The sequence below is a fragment of the Leptidea sinapis genome, chromosome 4 (genome assembly GCF_905404315.1).
Source record: "Leptidea sinapis chromosome 4, ilLepSina1.1, whole genome shotgun sequence".
In the NCBI taxonomy this organism is placed as follows: Eukaryota; Metazoa; Arthropoda; class Insecta; order Lepidoptera; family Pieridae; genus Leptidea; species Leptidea sinapis.
In genome coordinates, this window is record NC_066268.1 from 12,309,893 (window position 1) to 12,335,938 (window position 26,046).

General features: G+C 36.0%; 2 protein-coding genes across 12 annotated transcripts in view; one reads left to right on the forward strand and one right to left on the reverse strand.

Annotated features, from left to right (window-relative positions):
* Nucleotides 1–1,068: 1,068 nt before the first annotated feature.
* LOC126979887 (eEF1A lysine and N-terminal methyltransferase homolog) lies at nt 1,069–23,197 on the forward strand. 4 transcript variants are annotated; one of them, XM_050829457.1, is made up of 9 exons: nt 1,069–1,258; nt 1,320–1,878; nt 2,627–2,767; nt 3,862–3,980; nt 17,881–18,061; nt 19,175–19,352; nt 21,326–21,622; nt 22,264–22,422; nt 22,864–23,197. In XM_050829457.1, exons 1-9 carry the CDS (start codon nt 1,167–1,169, stop codon nt 23,133–23,135), a joined length of 1,998 nt encoding a protein of 665 aa, XP_050685414.1. In that variant the 5' UTR covers nt 1,069–1,166; the 3' UTR covers nt 23,136–23,197. The 4 variants fall into 4 exon arrangements, with proteins under 4 accessions (XP_050685414.1, XP_050685415.1, XP_050685416.1 ...); XM_050829458.1 differs by having other exon boundaries at nt 1,070–1,258; nt 22,279–22,422; XM_050829459.1 differs by having other exon boundaries at nt 1,073–1,258; nt 22,294–22,422.
* A 978-nt stretch (nt 23,198–24,175) lies between these two features.
* Nucleotides 24,176–26,046, reverse strand: part of LOC126979875 (SUN domain-containing ossification factor) — an 82,833-nt gene continuing 80,962 nt past the window's right edge. For all 8 annotated transcript variants that reach the window (XM_050829432.1, XM_050829436.1, XM_050829434.1 and 5 more), the window contains one exon: nt 24,176–25,472. In XM_050829432.1, the coding sequence (XP_050685389.1) occupies nt 24,465–25,472 (1,008 nt within the window). In that variant the 3' untranslated portion in view covers nt 24,176–24,464. The remainder of the gene's footprint in view (nt 25,473–26,046) is intronic.

The following is a 26,046-nucleotide window of genomic DNA, read 5'->3' on the forward strand; positions in this document are numbered from 1 at the left end:
ATTGTTTTACGGAGATAAATTACAACCTTCTACTGTCAGTAATTAGCTGCCAATAATCTGAAGCTGTCCCAATATACCTGATAAGTCATTGTTATCGCGTTATATTGGGACGCGTGAATTGCAATTTCCATACAAACTTCTATCGGTGGTAAGCTATACGTCGTCCCATTGACAGACAGTGTGTACGGATTTAACTTAATGTAACTTATCGACGGTAACTCACCTTGAGTGTCGGAACTCACTTTTGATGGATACCATAATGAGAACTTAATCAAACTCTTGTGAAAATCCCTTGAAGTTTATCCTTTCGAATAAAAATAATAATCAAAATGGGTTGGCGTGATATTGAATTAATCGTCGCACACATACTTAACGCAAATTTAAGACTGAAATGGGTTTCTCGTGGATGCCATCGTCAGAACTAGACCAAATTAAAATGCGACCAGACCACACGGGAAGCACCAGCTCTCAAATAAAAAAGGGGACCAAAATAATTGGTTCACCCAGACGAAAGTTCAAATACAGATGCCTCTGTCTGAGACCCTGACATAGATAGCTGTGCCCTTGGGTTTGACTCCGCTGCTAGCGGCACTCCAAGTTTATGATATTTTGTTTTTGTATCTATCTCATAATAACGCAACACATAGTTTTTATACATATTTTTAAAACTTAAATTTATGAAAGAAAATAATTAGATTTGAATAGTGTTAGAAATAATAAATAACACAATACATTACCTGATCATTACTGAGTTCTGACTGTTGTATATTATAATAGGCAGTGATAAGTGTTTTTATGAAATTATTTTTATTTATTATGGTCCTATAATAAATAAATAATTATCATTATATTGTTTTCATATGCTTAATTCCGTGAGGGGCAATTTTAGTCATACTACTAATATGACAACACCTAAAACTACTGTCAAAACTATTGCTATCGAAAAGGGGTCACGGGGAACACTTCTATAGTGTCAATATTTTAAGCCATTAAACATTTTTTTTTGGTTCTGTAACCCCATAAACAACAAAACAGTGTGATAAGTATGACATTGATTTGTCAAATGTCAAGAACATGTGCCTAAAATTGTATTTGTAAACAAAAGTTTTATTACGGACCTACTCTTGCAGTTTGATTGTAATAGTAAATTGTAGTTATAAATTAAAATGAATCTTCTACCTAAAAGCCATAAAGAGTTCAGTGATAAAGATTATTGGAATAAGTTTTTCAAGAAACGTGGAAACAAAGCATTTGAATGGTAGGTTAACGGTATTTTTTTTCCCTCAACGGTTGACGATTTAACTAATTTTATTATTCAGGTATGGGGAATATCTGGAATTAAGTGAACATTTACACAAGTACATCAAATCAGCTGATAATGTTTTGATAACTGGTTGTGGTAACTCAAGTCTTAGTGCAGACCTTTACGATATTGGATATAAAAACATAACAAACATTGACGTATCAGAAGTAGTAATAAGGCAGATGAATGCTATAAACTGCAGTAGACACACTATGAAGTTTACCTGCATGGATGCCACAGACATGTCATTTAATAATGAAGAGTTTAGTGTAGTTCTTGATAAAGGTACATTAGATGCATTGATGCCAGATGAATCAGAAGATACTTTAGCCAGGATAGATAAATATTTTAGTGAAATAAAAAGGGTTCTGAAATTGGGTGGTCGGTTTGTTTGTATATCACTTCTACAGAATCACATATTGCGTAAATTGGTTGAGGTTTTAAGTGATAAATCATGGATGCTCAGAATAGTCAGATGCCATGAAGCGGAGCAGAAGAATCTGGAAAATGGTGATGGAATGTCACTACCCGTGTTTGTTGTTATTGCCACAAAGTTTCGTGAAATGCCAAAGCTGGTAAGGGTTACTTGCAACTTACTATTAAAAATAATGCATCAAGTTTGAAAAAATGCCTACCATATTTATTAAACAACTTGCCAGAGGATATCCAACTAGAAACCATTAACAGCCATTCCCAATATTCAGTCTATCTCTGGTTGTGGCCTAGTAGAGATATCTCTGATATAGAGAATCATAACTATTGTTGACTTTTCTGTCCCAATAAAGTTATTAAAAGTCACTCACCTTATCCATACACACTCTCCAATGGGAGGACATATAGCTTACCATCTACCACAACAGAAGTTTGTATATAGAAATTTGTAATTCATCCGTCCCAATATATAGCGATAAGAATGACTTATTGGGTATATTGGGAGAGCTTCAGATTATTGTCAGTAGAAGGTAGTAATTTATCTCTATCTATAGATAGTATATTGGGAAAGGCTGTAAGAGAACATTAACTTTAGAAATATTTATTACCAACACTGCCTTAAAATTAGATTTTTTACTATATTGTTATTGATATCTTTTTGATTACACTCATATAAAATTAATGTTCATAATATAAGCAACAATGTATTACAAGAGACTAGCTACTGCAGACAAGCTGTCCATATAGTTTTGTTGGGCTATTTTCAGCTTAAGATTATTTCTGTAAATGATTAAAAATATAAATAAATAAAATAAAGTGAATTAAATATGTTGCCCTAAATTTTATATTATTACATTTTATTTGTTTTCATATCAGTTATTTTTTTTACAGCTACTTGAAGTTTGCTTGGCAGGTGACAGATTGATTAGACTGGAAACTAAAGAGGAATTACTAGAAAGTGTTAAATCATTGCAGGATACAGCATTCATCACTAATGGTCTTGCCAGAACTAACATAGATGGTGATGATGAGGTAATAAAAATATATTTATATACCTTGTCTTGCTATTAATATTGTTACTAGGAAAATAACTTTTTTTTCTACAATATGAACTGTTTACAGTTGCAGTGCCCAAAAGTTTGTATAAAAATGAAATAGCATTAAAACTATAAAGCTGATTCAAATCGATCTCCATATTAGTCTTTAAACATAGGGGCTGTAAATTGCATCTACAACAGTTACAAATTGAAAGACTTGTTCTCCCTTGAATAATGCTTCACAACCGATCATGTGGTATGTTATATGAAACTATAATATAATTGTATATTCCTTGAAATGATCATGGAGTTTACAGTTATATAATAGATTGGGCAAAGATGACAGTCAGTCTTCAGCTCTAAATTAAATCAGAAACAATTGTTTTCATACACGCTTGAGTGGATAGTCTTGCTGAAAAAAAAACAATTTTGGTAATGGACCATGGCTGAACAAACTTCTACCACACAGCATAATTGTTGCTCACATGCTGTGTCAAAATTCCACTAATTGTATTTCCTATTATGTGGTAAAAGCCATTGTTAGAAAGTTTTGCTCTGAACGTTTAAATTCTATTGATTTGCGAAGAAATGAAATACTGTTTAGTATTTATTATATCCAAGGGCAGATTGTTTAAGACCAATAAACACACATCACAGTATTTACTTAAACTGTGATGTGTGTATTTTATTTTATTTATTTGAAGAGGGTAGCTATTTGATGAGTCATAGTAACACCACATCCAGTATTGAACATATTGTGTTTGCCACTTATAGCTTGTTCTCAAGCCCTGCCGCCTTTACGAACCGCAGTGTCTTCTTAACGCTAGTATTAAAAACAGCATCTGGTGTAGTCGCCTATGATGGTGTTATGCTTATGCATTAACAGGCTGCAATTGCAGAGATGAAGAGGCATTTCATCAGTGTCAAGGCAGAATCTGCAAGTGTGTATTTTGGCATGAGGGAATTTGAAAATCCTACATTTACCTCAATATTTACTTAGTTAAAAATTTATATGTGTATGTCTTCACATTTTTAATGAAATAAGGTAAGAATTTCTTTAATTAAGAATAAATTTAACAATTTGTTCAGGTGTCCATAGATCTGATGACCCCTGGTGAAGACAATCCTCGCTACACTCTGTATGTACTTGATCAGAAGAAATTTTACACAGTCAATAAATATGCAGTCTTCATTGTGCCGCAAGGAAGGTTAGATCTGAAATGTGTTTTCGAAAAATATCATTTTTTTCTTCAAAGATTCACATTTTATGTTCCCCATCAAAAAAAGAAATATGCCTAAATATCTTTTGTTTTACATGTTATATAAAAGTAGGTACATCATTGAATACAGCATGGCTGGTTAAACACTAATAATTCAAATACAGTAATAATAATAATAGTGATACACTTTTACACAAATTACCTCCTGTTCGACCCATTTAAATAATTTCATGTTCATAAATCTCATTTATCTTCCCTCTCTTTCCCGCAAACGCACTATTATATATATATCCGCTTCATTTCTCATGGGACTGAAGATACACGAACACGCGTCGTCGACTAGTTGATTAAACCGATCATTCGATGCCCATCGCCCAATCACCTTTTGGTCGCCAAGGCATACGCAAGTGACATTCGCATCGCACGGCAAATCGTACCCACCTAAATCAACGCACCTCGTGGGTCCTCGACCGCTCGGACAAAATTGCCGCATCACCGCATTTACTTGAGATAGTATGAGATTATGGTAGTAGTGATTCAACTAATATATAGGTACCTATAGTGAGTATGAGGGAACAGTTCCCGGGCAAGAGACGATGAGATTTCATATGCGCACGAGCATACCATCTGCAACCCCTGTGATATTCCAGGTTAGTACACTTGCTCCTTTCGTTATTCCTTAACTCATCCCGCAATCTACAGTCTATTATAAATTATTGCAACAACAGCTGATCCTAGAACCAGATCACCCACCCCCAAATAGGCATAGACTGTGTTATGGGTGCAAGACAATGATATATCTTTATATGCAGGGTGTCCCAGAAAGAATGGATAATCCTTGAAGCCCCCGCACGGGACAGCTCTCCAGCGCTCAGAAAAAAATATCTAAAAGAAATAATTCCAAGTGATACCCAAAATATATTTTTTTTAGAAACACATACATTTTTTTTACTTTACTTCACATTCATGTGCACAGCTGGTACTAGCTGACCCAGCAAACGTTGTATTGCCGATATTAAAATCGCGATGCAAAAGTAGCTGTTGATCGTAGATGGGTGAAAATTTGAAGTTGTATGTATTTTTTAATGCTGACTCATAATCAAACAAATTAAAAAAAAAATGTGTGGACCACCCTTAACATTTAGGGGGATCCATAGAGCGTACTCAGACTTTAGGTACGAACTTAGCTGAGTTTAACCTTAGCATAATCTTGGACTTCGTTTTTATCATAGGTTTTTACTTTTTATAGTCATTTAGCAGCTGATATTATAATGAGCTTAAGCTAAGACCAGGGGCGGGCATCCATATAGGCAATTGGGGAATGCCTACCTAAATTAATAAATACCACTAGTATTAGAGTTCACTTAGTTTCGTTATTCTATAATCAAACTTCTGTTGAGTATTTTACCAGTGGGAGGCTCCTTTGCACAAGATGCCGGCTAGATCAACGGCGCCTATTTCTGCCGTGAAGCAGTAATGTGTAACAATTACTGTGTTCCGTTCTGAAGGGCGCCGTAGCTAGTGAAATTACTGGGCAAATGAGACTTAACATCTTATGTCTCAAGGTGACGAGCGCAATTGTACCTAGTGCCTCTCAGAATTTTTGGGCTTTTCAAGAATCGTGAGCGGCACTGCATTGTAATGGGCAGGGCGTATCAATTACCATCAGCTGTGCGTCCTGCTCGTCTCGTCCCGTATTTTCATAAAAAAAAGAATACCCACTCAGTAAGTTTTAGCTGACGCTAAATACCTACTTAAAACCATTGCCTCGCGAGGTAACGTTAACCTTTTCGCACTATGTGTGCAATATCTCCGGAAACTATATACGAAGCACAAACAACTTCAATACTTTGACCTCAAACACTAGCGCTGTCGGACTAAAGCGCAACCACAACTAGTTAGATAGATAGAATAGAAAACCAATGTACCAGTGGGAGGCTCCTTTGCACAGGAAGCCGGCTAGATTATGGGTACCACAACGGCGCCTATTTCTGCCGTGAAGAGTAATGTGTAAACATTACTGTGTTTTGGTTTGAAGGGCGCCGAAGCTAGTGAAATTACTGGGTAAATGAGACTTAACATCTTATGCCTCAAGGTGACGAGCGCAATTGTAGTGCCGCTCAGAATTTTTGGGTTTTTCAAGAATCCTGAGCGGCAATGCATTGTACTGGGTGGGGCGTATCAATTACCATCAGATGGGCGTCATGCTCGTCTCGTCCCTAATTTTCATAAAAAAAAAACGCCCCTAGCTAAGACAGCCCAATGCAAAAGACAAGTTCGCGTTTTATCACACTCAGTTAAGTACCACCGCTCTTCGACAACACTTCCCTAAAAGCCTCGCCTAGTATCGGAATACTGGGTCTCGAAATCTCGAGCGATTGCCAATTCCGTGGCCATCTGGAGGGCAAAGCCAAATTGGCTTCAAAGAAACTGGGCGTCATTAATAGAGCACGGCAATACTTCAAGCCGGCCCACATTCTAGCGCTGTACAAAGCGCAGGTCCGGCCACACATGGAGTATTGCTGTCATCTCTGGTCTGGCGCACCCCAGTATCAGCTCGATCCATTTGACCGCGTGCAACGCAGAGCAGCTCGAATTGTCGGGGACCCAGTGCTCTGTGAAGGGCTGGATCACTTGGCGTTGCGTAGAGACGTCGCTTCATTGTGTGTCTTCTACCGTATTTATCACGGGGAGTGTTCCGAAGAGCTGTTTAACCTGGTTCCTGCCGCCGAATTCCACCTTCGCACGACACGCCACAAGTTAGGATATCATCCCCACCATCTGGATGTGTGTCGGTCGTCCACAGTGCGGTTTTCAAGGAGTTTTCTTCCACGCACTGCAAAGCTGTGGAATGAGCTTCCTTGTGCGTTGTTTCCGAGACGATACGACATGGGTACCTTCAAAAAAAGCGCGTACACCTTCCTTAAAGGCCGGCAACGCTCCTGTGAGTCCTCTGGTGTTGCAAGAGAGTATGGGCGGCGGTGATCACTTAATAACAGGTGACCCGTACGCTCGTTAGTCCTCCTATTCCATAAAAAAAAAGTACGCTTTTTACATCTCAGCCTTAGAATCACTTGCTACGCTCGTAACTCAATTATAGAGTCGAATTCCATTCCAATTTATTGCAATTCCATACATTCCTTAAATATAACCTTTGGAGTAAATACTATAATTGTACAAGGCAGTATTATGGACACTCAGTTTGGGTGGCGCAATTTAGTCTGAACAGCATTTTGTAGAAGGGAGACCCATATTTTTATTTATTAGTCGTTTGAGTCGTTTAGGAAATCATTAATGGCATAGTAGCACTTTTCTAATAAAAAGTTTTTAATATTTTAATAACTTCATTTTTGTTATCTATGCTTCGAATTTTGTCTGGTAGATTATTATATATTTATATAGACATTACGTAAGGACTCGAGGTATGTAGTACTAATTTTGATTGCGGGAGGTTTAATTTATTTGTATATCTTTCGGGAAATTTCTTGGCATGCTCGGGATTAAAACTCGGCACTCGCAACAAAAATTAACTTTGCTCTCTGGTTGAACAAACAACTATTGAAATAGTCTAGATCGATAAAATTATAGAAGGACTTTACATGTAGGTACATTAATGTACCTACATTGCGTAACGATCAATCTCCTTGGATGAGTGCCCGACTAGGATATCCGTGGAGTGGTTTTGTGGTGAATTAAGTATTTACAGTGCGGCACCTATGGAATAACAGGCTAGCTTGAAACTTTATGATAGTAAAACTATAAAATCGCTAAAAAAGAGTGGAGTCGATTTATCCTTTTTTTAATCTGATAATGATGGATGGACATGTCAAGGTGCTCTTAATCGCATATATTTAAAATTGTTTAAAACGGTACAGGCGTTACTTAACCACGTGGTAAATTCTCTCATGTATAGGTAACCGTAACCGTAAACGACATAGCAAGAGCGCTAAATCGTCCATAAGCAATTTCCGTAATGCATAAGCAACTGCCCTATATTTTTTTAATTTGTGATATGTTTCAATATTTTTTTTTTGGTCAAGAAGAGTACCAAGTTTGATTTTTCTCTAACTTTACTGTTTAATAATAAGTCTGGTTTAGTATTTTTTTCACTATACAATAAATATTTTATAAATCGTGTGTCCTCCCTGTAAAATATAATTTTGATGATATTGTTAAGATACCATTAACTTTCACCGTAGGCCGAGACCGATATAGACGATGCTTAATTTCTAATAATCCCAACATAATAATGATAATGCTATTTGTATAATATGTATCTACAACGTTTTGAATATCTGCTTCGACACAACTGTAAAAATCAATTTAATAATATTATCCGCTCAACAGTTTTCTCTGTTCCAACATGCGTATCCCGCCCATATCCAACTACGTCATATATGTGGAGGTGTGACCATCAAAACAATATGTTTACATCAGTGGCCCGTTTCATTCGAAACGTTGTCTGTAAAGTGAACTGCAGTTTTCCTGGATGAGCAATATTTTAAAGGAATTTTATTTTATTTGCTGACTTGTGATTGAGGTAAAACTTTGCATGATATATCCGTGAATAGATTGTGGGGTTCGTTACCAGGTGTGCCATACGACGTTCAGAATTCAATTATTAGTAAATCTCCTTTGGTGAGAAATAAGAATAAGTGAGAAATTATCAAATTGCAAGTTAAGTCAAGGATCAACATGTTTGTTATGTGATCAATACGTTGTGTATCAGAAAAAAAGCTGTGTAACTTCATATCTTTCCTTGTGCGGTGTTTCCGGGACGATACGACATGGGTACCTTCAAAAAAAGCGCGTATACCTTCCTTAAAGGCCGGCAACGCTCTTGTGATTCCTCTGGTGTTGCAAGAAAATGTGGGCGGCAGTGATCACTTAACACCAGGTGACCCGAAGGCTCGTTTGTCCTCCTATTCCATAAAAAAAAATATCTACGTGTGTCTCAGTAAGTTAATATTTGGAGCTTTCAGAAAAGTAAATAATAGCAATTTGTTTACTGTTAGCATGTAATAAATAATACCAGACGACGCATCCGTAGATCCCACGACCCTTTGGTAAACCAAAATTGGTGCAGTAAACTGTACTTACGTACTTTCCTATTCAAATTTCGAGAACGATCTAATTTCAGACATTTTTATTAAGCACTAGGTGACTCGGCAGACGTCATACTGCCTCAATCTATAAACAAAAGACTTAAAATTTTGTATAAAATAAACTTAAAATAAATAAAATAAGAAGAAGAATCCTATTTTTATTAAAACAAATAAAAAACATGCTCGGTATGAATGGTATGATCTCGATTTTTCCTGAAATACTTGTTGTTAAATTTCAAATAATATTGTTTGCGTTCTGAGATTTAATCTATACTAATATATAAAGCTGCAGTGTTTGTTTGTTTGAACGCGCTAATCTCTGGTACTACTGGTCCGATTTGAATGATTCTTTCAGTGTTGGGTACTCCATTTATCGAGGAAGGCTATAGGCTATGTTTTTTTTTTCAAAATTAGGGATCCGTAATAAAATTGCTATTTTGTAACACAAGGTGTAAAATCGAAAACCTATTTTTGCGTGAGCTGCAAAAACTATTGACAATAGAACAAAATGATGTACAGGCTATAATATAGGCAATATTTTATTACTTATAAAACTATCGCGTGAATTATACTTTATATGGCAAAACAACGTTTGCCGGGTCAGCTAGTTTGTTATAAAATTTAAGATTTATCATAAAATAAATTATACATAAAAGTAATCTGATAGAAAGTTAACACAGTTGTTAATCTACCAACTATAGTTACCTAAAATTAAGTTTATATTTTACCTCCTGATAAAGGTAGAAATCATAATTAGTTATTAAATTTAAATATTTTTTTAATTTGATTTCTGAACGACGGGGGACACAACAAATGAAAAATCAAAGTCGTTGTTTTTATTTAATTACGAGTATTTTCATATATATTCCTTTTAAACCTTCTCTGGACCTCCACAAATAATTCAAGACCAAAATTATCCAAATCGGTTTAGCCGTTCTCGAGTTTTAGCGAAACTAACGAACAGCAATTCATTTTTATATATATAGATAATAAAACACTTATTACTCAAAAGGAATTTTATCTGGTAGATACAATTATATTAATTTATTTATCATATACGGGCGAACCCTCTTTACAAAATTAAAACTATGAAAGTGATACAATATTTACTTAACTAATTAATAATAATATTTAACTAACTAATCAACACATCTTACTTTCTAATTATAAACAGACATGGTTTTAGTGTGTCTGGCCACAGGTAGTAATTCTATTATATATTTATCTCGTAATAAATGATGGATACTAAAAAAAAGTAATAATAATTATTTATTATATTAAAATAAACATTATCAATGACTGACTAAGTAGTAAATTAGAATAGTCCACATTTAACCGTTGGTAGCAAACTAATAATGTTTGTTTTGCTACCAACAGAGTTTCCGTTTTCAGAATAAAAATAAATCGGGAGTTATTATCTATACTTCTATACTATCACTACTAATATTATAAAATGGAAAGATATGATTGTTTGTTTGTTTGCATTGAATAGGCTCCGCAACTACTGAACCGATTTGAATAACTCTTTCACAGTTGGTAAGCTACATTATCCCCGAGTGTTAAAGGTATATTACATTTTCAAAAAATTAGGGAATCCTACTAAAAGTCCAGTAATGTAACCCAAGCTGCTTATTATGCATATGCACATTCTAGATTATCATATGGAATATTAATATGGGAAACTGTAGTGAAATAAAAGATATATTTATTCAACAGAAAAAAATGTATCAGAATTTTAGAAAATATTCAGCAGATGGATTCATGTAGACCATATTTTATTAAACACAAAATTTTAACTCTTACTTCAATTTACATCCTAGAAGCATGTAAGTTTGTTAAAAAACATTCGGACGTATACTCAACACTACCAAATAACAAGCGAAATAATAGAAATTTAAACAAATTAAAAATTCCCCAAACAAGTATGTCATTAGTGTCATCGAGCCCTCACCACATGGCAATAAACATTTATAATCACATCCCAAACGAAATTAAAAATAAAGAGAAGCCTTCTCTATTTAAAAGACATCTTAAAATTTTTTTAGTTTCAAAATGCTTCTACGATGTACCCGAATTTTTTAATTACAAGTGTGAGAATTAGTTACAATATAGTATAAGAATGTATAAGACTTATTTATTTTATGTATAAGTCGTTGCTGTGCCCTTGCAGGGCGTCACATATATGTCTACCCATTAATGTACCAACCATCCTACTGTAAAATGTGACTTGCAATAAAATATTTTGATTTGATTTGATTTGAAGGTGTAAAAATATGTACGCGAACGACGTCGCGGGGTATCAGCTAGTAATTAATAAATAGGGAGATGCTATTTTTATTTGAGTGTTTATGAGATATGAAGATACGCGAAAGTTGTTATATTTAGCCACACCCACGAGAACCTATTTCAGCAACAAACATTAATATTTTGCAGCTTCGAAATAACAAATGTATTTGGCAGATATAAATGCGTGTTTACTAAAGCAACAGTGAACTGCATCGCTAGCCTCATTTCAGGCCGTAAATGTCTGTGAATTTTAATTTACACAAGAACATTAATTTATATGTTAAACAAGCTCAAAACTATTTATTCGACGAAATATAAATAGTTGTATGACTACTATTCATTGAGAGTTGAACAAGGCAAAAATAATTTTATAACGAGGCGGTACTCGAACGGTTAGCTCAGTTGGTTAGAGCACCGGCACGCAACGCCGTAGGTCGTGGGTTCGAATCCGGCATCGTTCATAAAAAAAAAATTGTTTTTCAAATTTTATTTGTGTACTATTCATAGAGTTTCGTTTCCATATGGTAATCAATGGAAAGTATCACTAATCCAAATTTTATTTTTTATTTTATTTTATTTGGGAAACTTACAGCCATTTTTACAAAATTTTACACAACAAATAGATTACTTAATGCTAATTACAAGCTTCCACATATGTTTTTAAATTTGTTAAGTTCAGATTAATATATATAACACAAACAAACGGAAGGGCAGCCTTAGTAATAGTTGAAAAATATATTGAAGTAGGCGTTACTTTGCGGAAATCCATAATTATCCAAATGTTTTTAGTTTTCTTTACTTTTAATTCCGACAATATTCGTCTTAAAACAATTTGACACGTGCTTTGCCTCTACACGATGCATCCTCAGGAGATGTTGACTCGCACCTAGACTCAAGGTCCACCCTAAAATAAAGTTTAAATTGCAATTAGAATCAAACCATTATCTAAACTTTTTGGATGAGTCTCGTGCCCGAGTGCCAAATATTCATAAATATTATTATTATTATAATATAATAAGTAGGCGTTAGTTTGTAGAAATCCATAGATTTCTGCAAAGTAACGCCTACTACAATACATTATTCAACTATTACTCAGGCTGCCCGATTCCGATTTCATGTATTATGAATATCACGCCGGTCGCCGAGCATTGAATGTTGGCAAGAGTTAAAGTACTACATAGGAACTTAAATAAAGATTAAAGCAATCTCAACCTTGACATACCTGGGTGAATCAACTATTTTACCCACACTTTGCTGTCCCCAACCAATGTCTTATTAAAATACGCTTAATTATTATATTAACATACATAATGAGTATACCTATAGTATCCCAGATTATTCGGCACAATGGGAACTTGGTTATGTTCTCGAAAATATATAATTTCCATGAAAATTTATGGTAACTCAGTACACAAAAAACTGGCACCATACAAAATATCCCTGTCCTAAGAGCACATTCACCATTGAACTTTCATTCTAAATTAACTTATACGTCTGATTTCCGGTTAATTTTAATTATACAAAAAGACATTAAGTAACGTTTTAATGTGTTCATAACAAAATAGAGATGGACTACATTACATTTTTATAAAAAAATCTCTAAGCCGTGTCCCTTACTCGAATAATTTTACCTACGTATGCTGAGTTACATTTGTAAATTTTACCCGGAAACACTTAGATGGCACAATTTGCCGTAGGTAATTTCATTTGTGTGTGCTTTTGCCCGCATGGTGCGGCGGTGTCCTTTGTCGATAGAGTCGTCGAGTCGCTAGTCCGCGAAAAACGTTAGCAGGGTGTGCGTGTCTTTTTGTGTCGCCTGCTGAGTGACCGCGATTTCTCGATGTAAGTTTATTATTTGTTTAATATAATCAGATGTATTTGTAGTACCTATCACATGGTTTCGATTAAAGCTAACGTTTAATACCATAATCAAATTATTATGTGCTCTTCTCATAAAAATACGCCGATTGTCTGCGGAGTTACTTGTATACTGAGTTACATTGGTGGTAACTCCATAGAGAATCTTGGTAACTCCTAAGACATTTACGTACTTAGAGAGACTGGCTTGTAGCACATTAAGTAAAATTGATTTTATTTTGTAAATTTTGAGAAAGCTATTTGCATTATCAACTAATATAGGTACAAAGTACCTATCTACCTACACCATGTCAGCTAGATTTGATGAGTCAAATGTACACCATTTAATTTTTAATGAATAATGATATCTTTAATCCTTTGTTTGATTATTAACTGAAAATTAGTAAAAAACTAACTTAAACTATTTTAGTAATTAAAACTAAAAAGATCAAAAAAGGCGATACAGGGAAAGACTCAAAAAGAACCCCGAAAAATACGAAGAGGCTAAAGGAAAACACCGTGAGCACTATTAGACATAGACATAGACATATTTTATTTCACATCATCATCACACAATTTAATTTACAAAGTTTTATTATACACCTTAAAGTAAAACATAACAATATCGCTTAAAGTTAAATAATATTTGTGAACATAATTATATATTTTACAATAGAATCGATAATGATGCGAAAATGGACACCGCTCAGCGTATGCTGTAGCAAATGCTACAGCGCTGGTTTTCAGCGTAGCCCATTACGAGACAAACTCGCGCTGTGGTTTAGAAACGTTTAAAATTTTTTAATTACTTACAGCATAACACATACTTACTTAAAACTGAAAACCTACCCAAATACCTTATACGTAGAAAAACCAACATTAAAGAATAAAGAAAGACAAAAATTACCAATATAAAAGATACAAAATATGCAAAACTTGATAAAAAAATATAGTACACAACAAAAAATACAAACGCTGCGATTACAATATAAAATTAAAATAAAATGAAGCCAGTTCAGAAAATATATATATTATATTATATATATATATATTCAGTTTACCTAAGATAAGTGGGGACTATTTTGCCACCTATTTGTAAATCTATTACAAAGTTCAAAATTACAAAGGCTCACAAAAGACCTAACCAAAACAAAAGAAGCAAGCAAACGTCATCTGGAAATTGAGACAAAGAGCATAAAGAAAGAATAGGAAGAATTTACAATCAGTCTTGGATAAGAAACCACCTAGTTCCCCGGTATGCGAAATCAATCTCTTCAATGATTCACCAGCAGTATCTACGGCATCAAAAGCATCCCGACAAGGTGGACGAAAGAAAGTAAGAAAATATATAAGTAAAGTGTACAGAGAGCGAAGTATAAGAAAAGACTGAATAGAAACAAAATAACAGAAAGGGAATCTAAGGATTAGAAAGAAAATAAAAAGTATAAGCTATTGACAAATTCGATTAAAGAGCGATATGAAATATAATTAAGAGCTAGAAGGAAAAAGGATTGTTTAAGAGACTTTTTAAAAGTGCTGACATAGAAAAATGTAGATAAAAGACACAGTTACTAAGGGAAACATTGGGAATAAACAGACAGTACGACGAAACGAGACTTCACCCTGACGTGCTTAAGAAAAAAATTCATCAGTTTTTCCTACGTGATGATGTCTCCAGAGATACAGATGGGAAAAAGAAACAGTACGAAACCGCGAGAAAGCACAGTAGAGGAGTGGACTCAATGCGAAAACTATACAGAGACTTTAAACAAGAAAACCTTGACATTGCTTGCTCATATTATTATTTTGGAAATCTTTTGGCGAAGCCTTTGTCCAGCAGTGGACGTCTTCCGGCTGATGATGATGATTATTATTATTATTTTACAAAAAAGCGACCGTTTTACGGCAAAAGTGCATCAGTTGATGCTAGAAAAACGTGCTTTTGTAAAACACACGCAACAATCACGTACAAGGCTCAGGCATTGAAAAAACAAGGTGTCCTCAAACTTAACGATTTGGATGCAATAATCAAAAGCACAGTTTGTAGTGACCATTCTAAGGATTGTATGTACAATATTTGTGAGACATGCAAAGGCAAAGAGAGAGAGAGATGTTAAAGAAAAAGTAACCGGTATTGTAAAGTACAGTGAATGAATAAGAATGGAAGAAAATTATGAAAAAGATGGGAAAAATTTAAGTCAATGAAGAATATGAAAGAAGACCAATGTGCCGATGCTGCGCGCTTATTGCAAAGATTTCAGGAAGATAGTATCGGCTTTAAGAAACATATCATTAACATTTAAATCCAGTTTCTCAATTTTTGCAAGTGCCTAAATGATCTACAAAGCTAATGAGTGCGCATTTGTACTCAACACCTATAAAAGAAGACGGCGAAGTAAAAGTCATGTTCCTACGGGTGGTAAGTGACGATGCAAAGACGTCCAGAATTGATACGAATGATATTAGCTATGTCGGATATGAAGACATTATAAAAATCTTTCCAACTCCGGCCTTTTTAGGAAAAGGGCAATGTAAATTTGAAACAACGATTGATGTTTTCGAAATGTGATGTAATATCTGAAATTATTGTTATTGTTGATTTGTTATGATTATTGTAATATTTTATCCCATATTATTGAGTTTAGTTTTTTCATTTATGTGTCGTCCATTAGTTAAACCAATAGCCTAATACTATGTCTCAGACGTAACCCAAATTTGTCTTTGGAGTTACTATTGTCTCCAATATAAATTTTTTATATCCGATCATAATAATCTATTTTTTTCTATTACATTTTTGAACTTACCAGTCCGTCATTCTAACAATTAGCAAGCTTTCATACATAATTCATTTGCATTTGTAACGTTTATGTATTAAGTTTTATTAAGAAATATTTGTAATTATTTGTCTAAAGGTAACGCAAGAGACCAATGTCTATTAGGTTTTTACTTTAACTTAAGAATAATACGTAGACAGATTATGCCAAATTGTTTGATTATGCATCCCAGGGTAAATAAACAAAAAAGATTAATAGTTTAGTGTTTCATTTACTGTTTTTGTAACATTGAATGCATGTAACTCAGGTGACAGTTTTTGAGAGTTTGAGTCGTCGTTTTCTCAAAAAACTATCTAAAATATAAATACACGTCGCTGCTCTTCAAGGCTATTTAAGTAGATGATATTTCTGATATCCTAAGCAAATCAGAATAGGGGAATATTAATGTGATTTTTTTTTCAAAACAATATCTCTGACCTGTCATTTGTGTGGGTAAAATAGTTGATTCACCCACCTAGCAGTTTTGTAAACAACTTGTTTATTCTTTCTAGTTGTTTATTGTAACATTTTCTGACGTCATTAGAGAATAATCCTTCCCGGTATATATAAAGACGCATTTCATACATAGGGTCATTCAGTAATTGAGCGCTAAAGTGAACATTCAGTGCGTTATTTCAGATTGGGAATGGAGCGACCGCCCTCAGGCTATTAAATAAGAAGTTTAAGAATAATAAGGCTATTAAGTACAATTTTACTTTGTAAATATATTTTTTTGATGAAAAAAAAGCCCATTCTGGGCGCAACAAACTCTGCGGTCTCAGGTCAGAGGCATTCTTTTTGGAATGGGTGGTAGTTGTTTTGAATTTCAATAAGTGATGTCACATCCTGTTTTGAATAAAATTATTTGAATTTAAATTTGATAGCTATTGCAAGTAATACAACTATAAGATAAAAAAATATATTTTTGATGGCCAGTACCTCTTACTGATACCTAGTTAGAAGTATATTACTGACTATTGCGATGTGTAATAAATTATTTGCGAAGTCTCGATACAGAATTCCCTACTAAAGTTACGCTTCGAACTGGCCTTAATTGTTATGCTATATATAGAATTGTACTTAAAACTTCTATATCTACATCTTTTCATGCAAATTAAACCTTACCTGCATTAACGGAAGGTTCAATTGAGAAGGTTATTCATAAAAGCTTCGAGCAATGTGATACGCTCTTCGCTCGACACAATCACTTAAAGTGATATAAATAATTATTAATAACCGAAAACAAGAAACTTCGACCATTTTGTTTGTGCTCACTGAAGCTTGTCCGTTCAATACCTTTGCAGAGGACATTATGATTGATGACTTATTAATATAATGGCAAATAATAAAAAACCAATATGGCTGTCATGTATATTTTTTGTTTTACAAAAAGAGGTCAAAAGTCGTGTTATATCTGGTACGAGCCCTTCATGCGTGTTCGATTCGTATACTTGATCTTTCTTATATTTCCGCCTGTCTATGTTCCCAAGTATTATCTGTCTGTATATTAGTCTGATATATATAATCTATCTCAGGATAATGTTTATAGATAATTTGTATGGATTTGAAGTGTACTGAACCTAGGGGCATATGGTTAAAATATCATGAAATGAAAGCCTCGTGAGATTTTATTTTATGAAGAGTCAAGACAATTTTATTTTTGTATTACTATCTTTTACTTCTTATGATAATACATATCGGCATAGCCACTAGTAAAACGTGTTTCTATAAAGTTGTTACATAAGCAACAGACAATGATTGCCACGTGAACTAATGTGTTATAATGAGTGATCTATCCTATGCTGAAAAGAGGCTTATCCTTTCCAGAGAATCCGAGTGGCTATTTGGTACACCAACTGGCCGGCGGCAATTGCAAGATTCGGCAAAGTACGGCCGTTTGGTGATCGCAATCCTCAGGCGTGGTCACCACTTCGGCAGTCTTGACGCTGTGAAGGAGGAGCTAGCGCACTCAGCTAAGATGCTGATACCCCATAACTTCACTGGACAGGTACCTACACATATAAATGTTCAAAGTTAATAAGATATGTTACATTACTAAGATTACATTATATTTAAACTATCTTTACGGGGAAGGGTACCAAGAATACTGGCACCATTTCTACGTTGGATATCTAGACTGATCCGTTGGCCGAAATAGCTGCCAGTGCATGGGTTTCCCCTATTGAGGCAAGTAAATAGTACTTTGTACATTCTCTGTGCCTTTAGGCCCCACGGGCCAAGTTTCTCGACACCAAACAGCACAAAGATGTTCATTGGGACCAACATTTTGGCGACGCTTGCTGTCTTCGGCAGTCGAAGCAGCAGCTCCAGCACCAAGTGAAATAATTTGGACTTGACAAGCAGTCAGAGTCGGCGCAAGTTGCGTCCCACACCAGCACCCTTGCCCAACTTGTAAATTGAACATCAAAATCGTCTATAAGATATCCCTCACACCTGAGAAGAATGGGCGCACAAAATCATCAAATTTTGTTACGATAAAATTTATTCATTACATACATAACCTGGGGACGGCCGTTCCAATCCGATCTGTGGTATCATTAAGAAAGTCAGTTATGTTATAGTAACCTTTAATCACATCAACGTATTTAACAATTCTTTTGAATTTCGCATCACATATTGTGTTTGGAATATTCAGGGGATTGCGTTGTAAAACGTACGTGGGTCATGCATATTTGCTGTTTAATTACAAGACTAAGCTTTTTCTATCTAAGATGATATAATAAATAATATTGCAATATTGCTTATGTATTTTGTGTCTATTTTCTATATGAAATACCTTAACACATTGTTTCATGTGGGGAGTGAAGAGACTTTAAAGAAAGGTTTGTCGAAACATGAATGCCAAAACAAAAAATTTTAATAATTCAAGTTGATTGTTTGCATATAAATAAAGTCAGACAAAACAGCTAATCACTGTTTATACTATTTTATTGAAAAGAGTGGCCGTTGGGTATCTTGTATGTTCTTCTCACGAGCTCTACTTTTTCCGAACACACGGTAGATTCAGTAATTGAATAAGAAATATTTATAGTGACGATTTAAAAGCGTTTAGATTAAGCCTAATTGAATAAAGTTTATTTGACTTTGTTATAATTTTCAGATTCCATTCCTGTCTCTGGGCAGCGACGTGGGAAAACGTGTGAAGGTATACGAGGGCACGTCGAAAGTGTCCGGTGACTTCGTGATCGAGGACGTGGACATCGATGGAGTCACCTACAGGCGGCTGGTGTTCTTGGATAATCAGTTCCTTGTGCAGTCCGAGGCTAAACTTAAAACAGGTGCGTAAAGAGGGTACTTGCCAAAAGTAAATACATCTTGCCTTAGGGTTGATGACTCACTGTAATATCTGGCCAAGTGCTAAGTATAAGTAGCTGATAAATACTTATTACAAACATAGCAATGAAGCAAAGTCGAGTAGACTACGAATACCTATTCTCTCAATGCAAAAAAAAAACAGTATCAATCTGTACCGTTGTGTGTAGCGAAATAAAGCTCTGGAGATGTGGTGCTGGAAGAGAATGCTGGGAGTTTCATGGACCGAGTTTCGCACCAACGTCTCCATTCTCCAAGAACTTGGCATAAAACAACGCCTTTCGGTGTTAATACAGAGTCGCAGACTTAAGTTCTTCGAACACTTCTCCCGTTGCGAGAGATTTCATCGAGCGCCTTGTCGTGCAAGGCAAAGTGGAGGGCACCAGAGGGCGAGGAAGGTCGCCCATGCGATGGACTGGCAAAATTAAATCTGCTGTGGGAGGTCCATTGAACGAGTATACCAGACTGTCGGCCAGCAGGGAAAAGCGGCGAATGCTGGTGGGGCGAATCACATCTGCCCCAGAATATGTCACTACCTGAACTGAACTGAACACGACCGCTCTGCCGAGAGTGTCACGAAGAAGAAGAAGAAATGGCCATTATTTTTACTTAACGAAAAATCGGTGAGCATATTCTGGTGAATAATCACAATAGTTAAGCAGCTTAAACCGATATTTGTTGTGTTTCTGAGTCGTGACAGCGCACAGAGTTTTGTTGAAAGAGATATATGTGTCTATCATTGTGGCCATTTTTCCACCAGTTACATTATCGCGGTCATTACTGGTATCAGTCGCCATTGCTGGGAAAGCGTTTCCCAGCTTGAAAACGATTTTTGATGTTACTGAGCTGTCTACCCTTTTCGGGCGTATAATGGCGGAGACTTCCCGTAGGCAATACTCAGCATTCAATTCTTCTTTTATTTGTGTAGACGTATGTCGGAGAGAAATTGACAGAAGTTATGTGCCTGAGACTAAAGACAGTAAGAAACATTGCACAAAGATTATCTGTTTAACGTTCAAAATGAAAATGGCTTGGACATTACAAATGACGTCGGAACAAACGACGAAAGACCAAAGTAGTAAAGGAACTGGGACGCCAATCATAAGAAACGTAATCGAGACGGTCCTCATAAGAATTGGAGCGATTGTCAAACAACAGCTGCGTGTCCTAAATGGCTTAATTTTATAATAGTAAATCTGTCACAAGATGTGAAACCATCTTTAAGTATTTACTGACGAGTGCTGTAAAATGTCTTGTATCTTTTTATACGACGATAAGAGTCTCGTTCTTCGTGTAGGTCGTTCAGCTGTTGGTAATTGATACGCCTTGCCCATAACAATGCAGTGCCGCTCATGATTCTTGGAAAACAAACAATTTGAGCGTGTTCCTACAATTGCGCTCGTCACCTTAAGACATAAGATGATAAATCTCATTTGCCAAGTAATTTCACTAGTTACGGCGCCCTTCAGGCCGAAAGGCTATAGTACCCACAATCTAGTCGGCATTCGGTGCAGTCTTACTATACGCTTGTTCCTTGGACTTCTCTATTATTTTTATGCCCCGGAGGAGCATCTTCTTTTTTTTATGAAAATAAGGGACGAGACGAGTAGGACGTTCAGCTGATGGTAATTGATACGCCCTGCCCATAACAATGCATTGCTCAGGATTCTTGAAAAACAAAAAATTCTGAGCGTAGCCTACAATAATTGCGCTCGTCACCTTGAGACATAAGATGTTTAGTCTCATTTCTCCAGTAATTTCACTAGCTACGCCGCTCTTCAGACCAAAACACAATAGTATCCATAATCTTGTCGGCATTCTGTGCAAAGTCTTACTATACCCTTGTTCTTCCCTATTCTTTTTATGCCCCGGGGAAGCATAGGGAAAAATCTTCTTGTAATTTTGTCATATTAAATGATTGAAACGTTATGCTTTCCAGTGAAACGTAAGGGTAAAACTAGAGCCGTGGTAGACTTCGGCCACATATCGCAGTACCATACGTTCATGTGTGTGGGTGTGGAGCTAGGGGGGGCCCGTGTGGCAGTCTTGGGTGTGGGGGGAGGGGGGCTCTGCATGTTCCTAAAGAAGTGCTACCCGCTAGCGCAGATAACGGCGGTAGACCTAGACCCCACTATGTTGGAAATCGCTAGAAAACATTTTGAGATGGAAGTGGATGAGAAATGTGTTGTACTTATCAAAGATGCGCTGGATTTCCTGAAGGAAGGTGCTGAGAGAGGTGAGTTGGTAATATAAGTGCCCACAGGAGTTTCATAATTCGCTTTTGGGATTAAATATACAAATTAAATTTGTACCAAAATTCATGGATGATGCGGGACTCGAACCCGCGCCTTTCGGGTTCCGCCAAAGCGCTCTTACCGACTGAGCCAACCGAATGACGCATCGAGCAAAATTTTGGCATATCTTGTTCAACTCTCAGGTTATGGCTCGATCTACTTTACAGTTGATAAAAATAAGTGCAATTCACTGGGACTCTCACAGTCATGTCCCAATCTCAACTGTCACATCTCAAGCTGCTCAACCCCAACAATTTTCTAAAAATTGTTGGGGTTGAGCAGGTTATCAACTGTAAAGTAGATTCAATAGATGGATCCTGATAGTTGAACAAGACATAATAAGATTTACGAAGGATATGTCACTCGAACGGTTGGCCCAGTTGGAAGAGTTTTCGCACGGAACCGAAGAGGTCGTGGGTTCGAGTCCGGCATCGTTCATAAATTTTGGTTACAAATTTAATTTAAGTAACCCCAGATAATAATAATAAATAGATAAGTGACGGATATCACTTAAAAAATAACATATATCGAAAAACATCTCCATATCTATATGTCATATAGATATGGAGATGTTTTTCGATAGCAAGTGGTGATGGAGCTGGTCGTGTTCCAGGGTCACAGTACGACGCAGTGTTGTGCGACGTGGACAGCAAGGAGTGCGGGGCCGGGCTGTCCTGTCCGCCGAAAGGATTCCTGACGCCCGCCGCGCTCGAGCACACCAGTGCGCTGCTCTCTGAACGAGGTGAGACATATTCTCCGTGACAGCTGCAACCTTTTAGAAGTTAAAACTTCTTTTCGCATACACACATAGATAATATGTTAGGCTGATCCGTCACGCTCTGAGGTGAATGGCTGGATCGGTTGAACTCAGGAGCGGTGAGTGTACCCGAGTGAGAAAGATACAGTCAGCTGCTCTTCGCTGCTGAACGGTGAAAGGCTCGATCGGGTGAACTCAGCCGAGTGTAACCGAGCGAGAAAGATACAGTCAGCTGCTCTTCTCCCTAACGTACGTAACACATACCCCGGCATGAGGCAAAAATTGTGCTCAAATTAAATTGAATTGTTACTCTTTGGAACTGATCGATATTATGTATCTATTATTAAATATTTGATACTCGAGGTGATCACGTACTGTACCCTCGTTTTTCGATGTCAAAACATAATTAGTTAATTATTATTTCAGGACACTTCATTCTCAACTTGGTATGTAGGGACACAACACTACGGGACTCCATACTGGAGACTTTGAAAGGTCATTTCAAACACATTGCGTCCTCCAAGCTCTACGAAGATGTAAATGAGATTATATTTGCCACAAACAGTGGAGAGTACACGATTGACATTCTGGAAGCAGCGGCCAAGTCATTGAATGCGGAGGCTAGAGGAAGAAACCTTGTCAACGCTAAGTGTGTGGATTTGAAGGACTTTTTGCAATCTGTTAATATTATTTCGTAATGTTAATATATGTATGTTTTAATTATATAAGTTTTATTATAAATATACAAATGTTTATTGTAGTCTTATTATTACTATACATCCACTAAACCAAAATGTTATGGACAAAAATAACATACAACATAATAATTATGATTTAAGCGTTAAATCTGTGATTTTAAATTATTATAATAGAATATAGTTATAAGAAAGCAAATTTCGTTCTCCTGAGTTCAATATCTATTAATATCAGTTCTATCAATACAATTGTTGAGTTTGAGATCCTTTTTCTTATGGAAGAGAAGGGCAAACGAGCGTACGGGTCACCTGATGTTAAGTGATCACCGCCGCCCTCATTCTCACAGGATTATAACCGGCGTTTTAGAAACGAGTACGCCTTTTTTTAAGGTACTCATGTCGTATCGTCCAAAAAACACCGCACAAGAAAGCTCATTTCAAACCTTGGTCGTACGTGGAAGAAAGTTCTTGGAAAACTGCACTGTAGACGCACGCCACACATCCAGATGGTGGGGATGATATCCTAATTTGCGGCGTGTCGTGCAATAGTAGAATTCGGTGGCAGGAACCAGGTCAAACAGCTCTTTGAAACACTCCCCGAGATAAATGCAATGGAAGACACCTTGAGCCGAAGCCTCTCATCGCAAACGCTAGGTGATCTAGCCGTTCACAGAGGACTGGATCACCGACGATTCGAGCAGCTTTGCGTTGCATGCGGTCAAATGGATCGAGCTGATACTTGGGTTGCTATATTTCATATTCTAGAATTTTGGCCGACTTGAAATGTTGCTCCTTTTATGACACCTAGATTCTTCGAAGCCAATTTGGCTTTGCCTTCAATTCTCCCCAAAAATAATTGTGATGCAAGTGTTTTTTATAAACCCACTTGAATAAAAATATTTGATCTTGACTTTTGGATTCAAATTTTCAAAAGTCGTCACAAGGGGCAATATCTCTCCCAGGTTGTTAGAATAAGTCATGCAACTACAATTTTAGGATGCATTACACAATCAGCATTACCAAATAGCAAATGAAACAACATATTAAAATAAAACGCATTTAATGCCACATTGTATCCAACACTCGATCACTGAACATACACAATTTTAATAATAATTGCAATGGTACTATTATTTCATTTGAAAAATCATAACAATATCATTAGGCATCTTAATTTATCACAATTGGCACCTACACAGCTCTAACATAATCTATATAATAATTTAAAATGATAACACATTAAAATATAACATTCACAATTAAATAAATTACAATAGCCGAATACTTAAAATAAGCAAAAAGATTACAATTTAAATACATAGTATAAAGTCTTTAAAATACTTTTTTAAGAATATTTTTTATGCTTTTCTTCTTTTTGCCACCATTTTCTGTGAAATGTGGGCCATTCTGCGATAGCTCTGTTGAGTTTGACCAAAGACTGCCAGTAGGAGATTCTGATGCAGCCTTCTTACTTATTTTCCCGTTATAGATAGGTTGTAAGGTACTCATCACAGGACTTGGATTGCTTCTTAAACTTTGTCTGTTAAAAGTTCTCAAGAAAGCTGGTGATGACAGACGTCTCGTCTTCAGAGTCTTGTTTTTCAAGTTGTTGAAAAAAGACCCGTTTGACTTTGGTAACTCTTTTCTTTCGACCTCATTGAACACGACAGGATCGGTCACGGGCGCGTAGTACTCCGCTTCGTCTAATGCTATTGTGTTCTCTGCAATATTTCGTATTTCATTATGATTAATATTTACAGTTTCGTCTGGTTCCATACTTTTGTATATTATTGAAGGTTTTCTTCTTCTATTTTTCTTAGCGACTTGCCATTCGCCATCTTCCTTTGCCATTTCTTCCGTAGACTTCCGTGTAATTTGAAATGCTTCCTCACTAGGTCTTCTGACTTTAACGGCTGGTGTTGCGTGCCCCGACACGCCGTCGACTGATCTGCGTCTCACCCTCTCTTGTTTCTTTTTCACCTTTTTCGGTATCGGCAGCACTATATGGTCAGGTTTTCGTCTTTTAGAGAAATAGTATATCAGTGCGTTTATGATAATCGTTTGAAATATAACAAATTTGAAGAAAGTAACGTTTCCCCACCAACTTTCGCGCTCCGATAGTAATACTTCTATATGCGAAGTCATTGTTTTTAGTTGCTCTTGCATATTCGTCACTTGATCAAGATACTTTTGTTCTCTATCACTACTTTTCCGGCGTTCTTCAGTCATTTGCACGATTGTCTTTTCAAATGATTTTTGCATTTCTTCAACTTGTTTTTTATATCGCCTGCTCAGTTCCTCTAAATATTGTCCAGACAATGACATGTTGCGTTCAAGCGTCTGCAATTTCAAAAGGAGTATTATTAAAATTACTACATGAAACGTAGCATAAGGATACGACGATACAACTTAGGGATCATCAAACTTAGAGCATTATAAAAAGGCCTTAAGACCGGCAACGCGTCTATTTACCTCTGGTATATCGTATATCCATCGGCGGTTGGTTTTTCACGTCCCTTCACATGAGGTTTATATTTAAATGTATTTGTTTGTAATGTATAAACTCAAATACTATTAAATTATTTTAACTGTTACTTTCGCCTACAGATATTCTATACTGCAAAAAGAACTCTATTTTGCAATAATAAGCCAAGGAATCAAAAGTGCCGGCTAAAATCACTAGGTATTTGGGAGTGTGCTGCGAAAACTATTTGTGATACATAAAAAGCGAGGTTGAGTTGCTCGTTTTAAATATTAAAGTAAAAGTGAGACAATGCAAATTATCGCGGTGGCATCCATTAACATTCGAAGTCGAATCCCTCAATAATACTTTTTTAATTATTGAGAGTTACTATCTTTTGAGTAAGTAAACGAAAATTATGGGTCAATATACAGAAAACAATTTGAAGTTAAA